This window comes from Stomoxys calcitrans, chromosome 2, assembly GCF_963082655.1.
Source record: "Stomoxys calcitrans chromosome 2, idStoCalc2.1, whole genome shotgun sequence".
NCBI lineage: Eukaryota > Metazoa > Arthropoda > Insecta > Diptera > Muscidae > Stomoxys > Stomoxys calcitrans.
In genome coordinates, this window is record NC_081553.1 from 136,589,831 (window position 1) to 136,600,190 (window position 10,360).

Below are 10,360 nucleotides of genomic sequence, written 5' to 3' on the forward strand. Positions count from 1 at the left end.
AATTGCGATTGGGGGAAAGTTTCTCAGCACTCTAAGAGATATACTTCAGGAAGCTCTACGTGCAACAGCAAAGTGGGGTTTTCAGCAGGAGATACAAGTTACCTACAGTGGCAACTGTCTCCTTGAGGGGAGTGAATGTTCCATCTACAGAAATTTAACTTCAAATTCAACAATTTGGAAAGGGTAAGAAAGGCAACTCTTGCCCCATACACCTGCAAGAGAGCCATTGGCAAAAGTTTGAGGTTAGGACCGCGTGTCATGCATTGAGTATATACTGCAGTTGTCAGACCTATAATGCTACATGGAGTTGTGGTCTGGTGGACGGCGCTTCAAAAGTCCACCTACTGCTCAATACTTAACCGGATCCAAAAGATGGCTTGTTTGTGCATCACAGCCGCACTTAGGACGACACTATTTGATGAACATAAAAGCAGAGATCCATGCAATTAAGGAAGTGGTGGAATGGCTAAGATACAATGTCATTACGACGATTGGCATAAATATCTTCTCAGACAGTCAGGCAGCCATTAAATCCCTGGAGAACGTATTTCTGAACACAAAAACCGCCCTCGACTGTCGCAGATCTCTCAAAGAGATGGCTGAACAGTTCACAATTCACCTGTTCTGGGTGCCGGGCCACAGAGATATCCCAGGGAATTGTAAAGCGGACGAACTAGGAACTACCCTACACATTCCAGGGATACTGGAATCTGTGGGTATGCCCCTAGCGATATGTAAGCAAAGTTTTCAAGACCAGGCCCTAAGCACAACGAATGATAGATGGTCACAAAGAGGGTGAGAGCATTCCAAAACTATGTGGCCTAATATGGACTTGAATAGTCTACCGCTACTATTTTGCTGATAGAACTCAGTACCACTTCTACAGAAGTGTTCGCATTTTTATACCATCCACCATAGAATGGTGTTAAACTAATTTCGTCATTTCGTATGTTACACTTCGTAATTCGTCTAAGACCCCATAAAGTATAAATATTCTTGATAGTCATGACATTCTAAGTCGATCTAGCCGTGTCCGTCCGTCTGTCGAAAGCACGCTAACTTTCGAAGGAGTAAAGCTAGGCGCTTACAATTTTGCGCAAATACTTCATATCAGTGTTGGGATTGTAAATGGACCATATCGTTCCATGTATTGATATAGCTGCCATATAAACCGATCTTGAATCTTGACTTCTTGACTAATCGTTCTATAACCTGATATAGCTGCCATATAAACTGATCTGCGATCTTGAATTCTTAAGCCTCTGGAGGGCGCAAATCTTATCTGATTTGGCTGAAATTTTATACAACGGTTTCTCCTTTAACCTTCAACATACGTGTCCAATATGGTCTGAATCGTGTTGTCTCATACAGTCTTATCTTGAATCTAGATTTCAATCTGTCTATCTTACTGCCACAACGTAAAGTCCGGCAATGATAAAAGAGGAGTACCTCAAGAGTCGATTGGGTCCATTATTGCATTCTTTGTACAGCGATGATTTATCGTCTCAAATTAGAAATTCCAGCATTCATATGTATGCGAATGATTCAGGTATACATAAATGCACCAGAATCAGATTTTCGAAACTGTGTTGAACGTTTAAATAGAGATCATGACAGAATCGTAGTCTGGGCAAGGGCTAATGGTTTGAGCCTTTATCCAAGGAAGTCGGCATGTTTAATTATAAGCACGGGATCATTCTGCAGACCAGACGATATCTCGATAAGACTGTCAGATACGGAGATTGTTGACCGCGCTAAAATAGTCGTTTGACATGTTGTGACCAGATAAAATCGGTGGTTGGTAGGACTAACGGAATTCTAAGAAATCTCTATGTTAATTATAATCATACTCTTTTAAGGATTCGGATTCTTTTGGCCAAAGCAATGTTGGTTCCAACGTTGTTATATGCCTGCGAATTATTGTCGAGTTGTCGTCAAAGAATGATGAACAAATTGAAAGTGGAGTTTAATAATGTTGTCAGATATGTTTATGGTCTGCAACGACGAGATCATATTACCCCATATACGAATCTTTTATATGGTGTATCATTTTAATTTTCTTTTAATTAAAAAAAAATGTAAAACAAAAAAGATTAGGATGCGAACAAATGAAAAAGATACATTCCAAACGAAAAAAAAATTTGAGGACTTGGCAGGAGGTACACGTGGAATTATAAATATTATCTTATTTTAATATGTTGTTATACCTATGGAGACTACATTAGTTTGGAAAATAACGCTGATGACGGAAGATAACAAATGCAGTATTATGTGGATCTATATTTCGTGGAATTGTACGCAAAATGCCAAGATTGGCATTTATAACGATTCTCTTTAATATGTATATAAACTATTTTGTACATTATACTTGTTACAAACGGTAACCAGGACAATGAGCCTCTCACAAAGGAAAGGCAATTTATTTATTTCTCTTAGAAAATATAAATTAAAAAATAAATTCTTTAAAGCAAAGTATTACATGTTTTATCCGCAATTTAATCCAATAAAATAAAAAGATTTTTATTATTGCAGAAAATTTCAATTATTTCCTTTTATTAAATTGGCATACATGTTATTTGAGACAAGGGACAATTTTCAAATAAGTTGTTTTTTTGAGTAAATAACCACTTTAATAAGATTTTTGAGCATCTCATAAAACCAAATTTCAAAATTGTTAACAAAACAAACAACAAATATTGCCCATGAACATTCCACTAAGGAACAGGGGCAAACGTCTCACATATCAATGAGTGCAATCCGATTCAAGTTTAAGCTCAATGATAATGGCCATTTTTTGACCGAGTCCCAACGGCGTGCCGCAGTGTGACACCTCTTTGGAAATGTTTTTACATGACAGCACTTTTTATGATGAAGAAATTTTTTTTTTGTTATTGTTAATCAATTATACAGCTTCGTTTATATATCCGACCTCGGCGAATTTTTTAATTGCATGTACAAACTTCTTTATTGAACCATGTTTTTATTTTTTTCTGTGTAGGTTTAGAGTCTGAACGCATGCAAAGAGTCAAGAATAAGCGTAAAATTGCTTACATAAATTGTATATTGTAAGCAAACAAAAAATAGCTGATGCTGGCGTCAAAAGGCCAGCGGCATGAGAGTCTCCTATAAAATCATTGTAAAACAACGTGATGCTGACCCTTGACTCTTTGATTACGTTTAAGCTTAGTACTAACTTTATTCACATGAAAATGAAGTTAGTACAGCTGGTTTTACGCACCGGATTGACCCGATGGAATCCTCATCGGCAAGGGCTGCCGACTCAGTGTAGGTGTTCGTTCTTTTTTTTCGTCATGAGAGAGGCACATCCCTTCTGGTCCGTTCCGGAATTGAAAGGAACCCCAGACTCTGGTTCTGTTCGGTTTGCCAAAACCGTCTCCACCATCGGTCGGTGTCAGTGAGGTATAACTGGTGCATGGAGTGGGTACATTTCCGATCTTGCCCTGGCCTTACGTCACAAGGGGGTATAGTCACTCTGAATTTGTTGGAGAAGAGCCATTTGTCGTACTGTGGTCTCCGAGCCGACGAGCAGCCATCATAATTTACCGCGGACGAAATTACGTATGTCATCCATGGCACCAAGTCATCCAAGGCGTTGGGTCCCTAGGGATTATCTACACTCATGCTGAAGAATATGGATCTGCCTGTAGTTGAGTACCTTGCAACTGTCCTCAACCTGTCTTTGAACATTCTTATAGTACCCGATGTCTGGAAGATGGGCAGAGTGATCCCGCTACTGAAGCCGGGAAATGACCTAAGCTTCGGCGACTCATACAGACCGATCTCCCTGCAGCTGCTTCAACTCCTACAGAGCAAGGATTGATGACGACGTGCAGGATGTATGTCCCTATTGTGATCAGAGACCATACGGCACATGTCACCTGTTTAACTGCCCAGCCCAGCCCACTCGGCTCAGACCCAGATACCTCTGAACGCACCCCATCGGTGTCGCAGAGTTCCTAGACCTGGATACTCAACAGAATAAGGCAGACGAAATATAGAACACAACAAACTGCTACAACAACAAGAGCAACTATGATGAAACATAGTTGCTTGGACTCAGTTCGTGAGCATTTTATTACATTTGAAATTAATTTAAGCGAAATTTGCATTGGCGCAGCGACATGTCGCTGGTATTTTACCCAAAGAACTCAGTACTACTCTTGGTACAATTAGAAGGTAAAGTCATAAGCCCAGCTGATCAAATTTTCCATTTTTAGAGTTAATATATCCAAATCCCACTTGGTTTTTTACATTTTGTTTCTTTTTTCATATGGAGGCCTTGTTCCTTTTTTCACATGGAGTTCACCGTAGCGCAGAGGTTAGCATGTCCGCCTTTGACGCTGAACGCCTGGGTTCGAATCCTGCCGAAACCATCAGAAAAATTTTTAGCGGTGGTTTTCCCCTTCTAATGCTGGCAACATTTGTGAGGTACTACGCCATGTAAAACTTCTCTCGAAAGAGGTATTGCACTGCGGCACGCCGTTCGGACTGGGCTATAAAAAGGAGGAGCTTAAAACTTAAATCGGACTGCACTCATTGATATGTGAGAAGTTTGCCCCTTTTCCTTAAAGGAATGTTCATGGGCAAAATTTGCAATTTGCAATGGTTTTAATTTATAATTAACACGTTTATAATCATTAATCTTTTGATCTTATGGCTGCTACATATGATATGCAAGTACAAACTAGAGTGTCACTTAGGAAATGTCCAGAAATTCGATAGCATAGTGGGAATTTGCGCCACCATCGCCACAGGTTTGTATCGTTGATTTCGCTGTTGTTGGGCAAGTTTGCCAGCCTTCTTAATTCAACCACGATTTCATCAGCTGGGCAAGTGACTTAAACTTCTTTAGTTTACACTGCCCTAATGACTTTACCTTGTATAAATTTGCCTAGGATATTTCCTTCTCATTTATGAAGATGCGCTTGTAAGGTGCGGTCATGCGAACAGCTGGAACAATTTTTTTATTTTTGTTTTGATTTTCCTGTAAATCTATTGGGTTGCCCAAAAAGTAATTGCGGATACTTTTAAAGAAAGTAAATGCATTTTTAATAAAACTTAGAATGAACTTTAATCAAATATACCTTTTTTACACTTTTTTTCTAAAGCAAGCTAAAAGTAACAGCTGATAACTGACAGAAGAAAGAATGCAATTACAGAGTCACAAGCTGTGAACAAATTTGTCAACGCCGACTATATGAAAAATCCGCAATTACTTTTTGGGCAACCCAATAAATGTCAAAGGCTTGACAGTATGCACTAATAAGGTGAGATCATGCAAACAGCTGAGCACAATTTTTTTATTTTTGTTTTGATTTTGTAGTATATATAAATGTCAAAGGCTTGATAGCACAGAAGAGATATTTTTTTTTAACTTAAAAAGATTTTGTCCGATATTCCACACATTAGCAACATAACAGTGTTACAATGATGCAAATACAAATATAAAACACGTTTGTAAAAGATAAGTTGTGAAAACAAAGTTTATTTCTAAAAGCACTTTGGCATTCAATTAACGGCATTTGCCACTCAAGGTAGTTTCGTTGGGGGTAGATTTTTGTTGTTGTGCTAATGACAATACCTCTTAATTGTACCATGCTCATTTATTTATGTGTCACAAGTTATCAAGTTATGTTATTTGATTGGAGAAGAAAGCCAAAACAAGCCAAACAAGAAAACAAACTCCAAATTCAAGATTTAATAAATTAATCAAAAAAATTTTGTTAATCAGAAATATGGGTACTTGAAAACAGGAACGATGGATATGAATTACAAAGAGCACCTTTTATTAAAATATGCTGGCCTCAAATCGTCCGAAAACAGCAAAAGTGGCATGTACCTCAATGGCCCTTTAAAAGTTAAGGTAGTTTACACCAAACTAATTTTTTAATTATAAATCTCTTTGATTATTTATAATACTTAGGGGCGGTGGTTTAACATAGAATTAACATGTCCTACGTTTCCAAAATTGTCAATTTGGGAAATGAGGTTACAACTGAACTACAACGTAGAAACTATTTCCAACAAAAACTTAAATATTAGTCCAGATTGGACTGTGGTGGATCTTCTAGAGAATTTGCCAGATTTATTAACAACGCTGAAATGTGCTACGGACAGTAGAAAGGAACATTTTGAATATGTGCCTAAGCTGGAGCAGAATATATATGCTGAAATAGCAAACTTATTTTTGCCGTCTGAATATGAAATTAAAGTAAATGAGTCTTGCTCCGCCGTGCGGTTTTGCAACTTTGCACAATATGAGCAACATTATTTAGAAGTAAGATTACCTTCTCTGCAACTAGTCGACCATAGCTTGCCAATATGTGTTGATTGGCAGGAAATGTTAGGAAAATCTCAAACTCTTACAGCATTACTGCAGCATTTTCGAAAACTTCTGGAAGATTTGGCTTCATTTTACGAAAACTTTACAGATATTGACGAATTGTGCCATGTGGTTCAACCAACTTTGCCAACCACAAAGGAAAATTGGCGTTTATTCGTACTTAAAGAACGTATCTTTTTGAAATTACAATTTTCTGATCCTTTCGCTCCTTTAAGTTCAATGACCGTCCATATAATTGGGCCAACTACAGAAGTAGCAAATTTGCGACGTATTTATAGTGAGGGATTGTGTGACTGGGATAGCGAACTTGATGTTCACAAAAATCTTCTGCGAATTTTTGATTTATGCTTCTTCCCCATGCCTCCTCCTGATGGATCAGAAGCCTCGTTGCAATTTTGTAACATTTGTTACACTTACAAATTAGACACAGGCGAAATACCTATAATTTCCTGTGATAATTCCAACTGCAGTTTGATATTTCATGCTGAATGTTTAAAAGAATGGTTCAGCACTTTAGCTGACGGTAAAACGTTCCTTGATGTTGCATTTGGGGCTTGCCCATTCTGTAAATCGGTAGGTACTTTGAAAACCCCAATTAGTCTGTTTTTTTTAATGTATGTGAGTATTTATCGTTACAGAAACTTTCTACATCATTTCAAGAATTGTTGCAACTGAAATAGCTGTTGGGATTTGGTAATATGCAAATATTAAACTTTTTATTAAGTATATGATTTTAATTACATGTAGATAACTATTGTTATTTATTTGATTAACATGTGCGAATTAACGTGTATTTGTGTATCCGAAACCGAATGGAATCCAAATATGTAAAATATATCTCAATTTTGTATAAGCCAAGAAGTACACCTGTTAAAAGTATACGTTAGCCCTTGTCAACAATTTTAGAAGTTTATTTGCGTGGTAATCTCAAGTTATTTTCAAGGGCAACCGAAAAGTTAAAGTGAATATAAAAATAAGTCAATGAATACCAATTTGAGGCTCCATGAAGTATGGCCCATCAATTCGACATCTCTAGTGCTGAAATACCATTTGTTTAAATTGTGAGAAACCGCATTGTCGTTATTCGCAATTCATATACAGTTTTCTTAATCACCATAATTTCGCCCGGCACGGGATAACTAAGCACCACACAAGCTGGAACTTTGAGCTCCGATCTTTGTGGTGTTCATAGTTATCACTAGAAGCTTAGCTGCGAGCTTCCGGGCGCGTCTACAGGTTGCAGATAGGGGAAAGATCCATAGGGAGTATCTGCAATTGCAGTCGCAGACAATCAGCAGTATGGAGCGGAGTCTCAGCGAGAGGCCGAGTTGCGCCGGCTCTTGCATAAATACTGAGTGCCTATGATGCTCGATATGACTAGGCGACTTGTTGGCGCCTTTAAATAACCAATGGGCCTGATGTTCCCGCGGCGATCAGTCCTTTTGACCGGAACGAGATTGCTCACCTGTAGGAGCTAGATACGGATCGCCACCTCCACATATAAACATTTGGATACACCTCCACATATAGACATAGTAAATTTTCGACATTTTAAAAAAATTTTGTTGTCGATTAAGAATTTTTTTTTAAATTTTTGGTCATAAAGTCGATTTTATTATTTAATACTGTGTATTTCTATTGCCAAACTTTCGTTTGGAAATAAGTTACAAAATATCAAGAATACGACGCACTCGCAAATCCACTGTCAGAAAATAGATTGTTGTTTACGACATAGATTTAAACGATCAAGTTCCACGTATTTCTATTACCAAACTTTCGTGTGCAAATAATTTAAAAAATATCAAGAATACAACGCACTCGCAAATCCACCGTCAGAAAATAGATTGTTGTATACGACATGATTAAAAACGACTACGTTCCACGATATAAATGGGATGTACATTTGTTAGTCCAACTTTAAACCATCGGTTTAAATTTCTATTCCGAGAATGACAATTTTGTAAACATATTGTAGTAAATGAAAAAAACAAAAAGGTAAACTCAATACTTAACAAACAAGCGAATTTACAAATTAAACTGCGAACTTTGATTAAAAATAAAAATTTTCATTTTTAACAACCATAATAGCATTTTGAAAGAAATGGTATTATGCATTTTTGTCAATCCCATGGCAGCTGGTTGTTCTACCGGGTTGACCCGATGGTGTCCTTCATCGGCAAGGACTGCCGCCACAGTGTACAACAACTGCTACAATAACATTCACATAAATTTTAGATTAAAATCAATGCATTCGAATGACAGGGCTATCGTTTTTATTATTATACTAGCTGACCCGGACCCGCTCCGCTGCGCCTTCTTTTACTTTATATGGAACAAAAGTTTCTTCAGAATATTTATTTTCGAAGATTTTTTAGTGAAATGCCATGCTAACGGGACTAAGAGTTTAAAAATATAAGTGCCTTTATCTGAATCCCATATGATCTTTATTGGTCTACGAATTTAAGTTTGGATGTAAGGTGTACTCCATTCTTAAAATAAAATACTGGCAACATTTGTGAGGTACTACGCCATGTAAAACTTCTCTCGAAAGAGGTATTGCACTGCGGCACGCCGTTCGGACTGGGCTATAAAAAGGAGGAGCTTAAAACTTAAATCGGACTGCACTCATTGATATGTGAGAAGTTTGCCCCAGTTCCTTAAAGGAATGTTCATGGGCAAAATTTGCAATTTGCAATGGTTTTAATTTATAATTAACACGTTTATAATCATTAATCTTTTGATCTTATGGCTGCTACATATGATATGCAAGTACAAACTAGAGTGTCACTTAGGAAATGTCCAGAAATTCGATAGCATAGTGGGAATTTGCGCCACCATCGCCACAGGTTTGTATCGTTGATTTCGCTGTTGTTGGGCAAGTTTGCCAGCCTTCTTAATTCAACCACGATTTCATCAGCTGGGCAAGTGACTTAAACTTCTTTAGTTTACACTGCCCTAATGACTTTACCTTGTATAAATTTGCCTAGGATATTTCCTTCTCATTTATGAAGATGCGCTTGTAAGGTGCGGTCATGCGAACAGCTGGAACAATTTTTTTATTTTTGTTTTGATTTTCCTGTAAATCTATTGGGTTGCCCAAAAAGTAATTGCGGATACTTTTAAAGAAAGTAAATGCATTTTTAATAAAACTTAGAATGAACTTTAATCAAATATACCTTTTTTACACTTTTTTTCTAAAGCAAGCTAAAAGTAACAGCTGATAACTGACAGAAGAAAGAATGCAATTACAGAGTCACAAGCTGTGAACAAATTTGTCAACGCCGACTATATGAAAAATCCGCAATTACTTTTTGGGCAACCCAATAAATGTCAAAGGCTTGACAGTATGCACTAATAAGGTGAGATCATGCAAACAGCTGAGCACAATTTTTTTATTTTTGTTTTGATTTTGTAGTATATATAAATGTCAAAGGCTTGATAGCACAGAAGAGATATTTTTTTTTAACTTAAAAAGATTTTGTCCGATATTCCACACATTAGCAACATAACAGTGTTACAATGATGCAAATACAAATATAAAACACGTTTGTAAAAGATAAGTTGTGAAAACAAAGTTTATTTCTAAAAGCACTTTGGCATTCAATTAACGGCATTTGCCACTCAAGGTAGTTTCGTTGGGGGTAGATTTTTGTTGTTGTGCTAATGACAATACCTCTTAATTGTACCATGCTCATTTATTTATGTGTCACAAGTTATCAAGTTATGTTATTTGATTGGAGAAGAAAGCCAAAACAAGCCAAACAAGAAAACAAACTCCAAATTCAAGATTTAATAAATTAATCAAAAAAATTTTGTTAATCAGAAATATGGGTACTTGAAAACAGGAACGATGGATATGAATTACAAAGAGCACCTTTTATTAAAATATGCTGGCCTCAAATCGTCCGAAAACAGCAAAAGTGGCATGTACCTCAATGGCCCTTTAAAAGTTAAGGTAGTTTACACCAAACTAATTTTTTAATTATAAATCTCTTT

General features: G+C 36.9%; 1 protein-coding gene across 1 annotated transcript; it reads left to right on the top strand.

The window, feature by feature from the left end:
• Positions 1–5,642: 5,642 nt before the first annotated feature.
• Positions 5,643–7,987, top strand: LOC106090856 (E3 ubiquitin-protein ligase FANCL). Its single transcript, XM_013257190.2, has 3 exons — positions 5,643–5,884; positions 5,945–6,937; positions 7,003–7,987. The coding sequence occupies exons 1-3, from the start codon at positions 5,780–5,782 to the stop codon at positions 7,042–7,044; spliced, it is 1,140 nt and encodes a 379-aa protein (XP_013112644.1). The 5' UTR covers positions 5,643–5,779; the 3' UTR covers positions 7,045–7,987.
• The last annotated feature ends 2,373 nt before the right edge of the window (positions 7,988–10,360 follow it).

Coding starts and splice junctions, on each gene's coding strand:
- LOC106090856 (XM_013257190.2), top strand. CDS start 5,780: ATGGATATGAATTACAAAGAGCACCTTTTATTAAAATATGCTGGCCTC. Junction 5,885..5,944: donor ATGGCCCTTTAAAAGTTAAG/GTAGTTTACACC, acceptor TATAATACTTAG/GGGCGGTGGTTTAACATAGA. Junction 6,938..7,002: donor CTTGCCCATTCTGTAAATCG/GTAGGTACTTTG, acceptor TTATCGTTACAG/AAACTTTCTACATCATTTCA.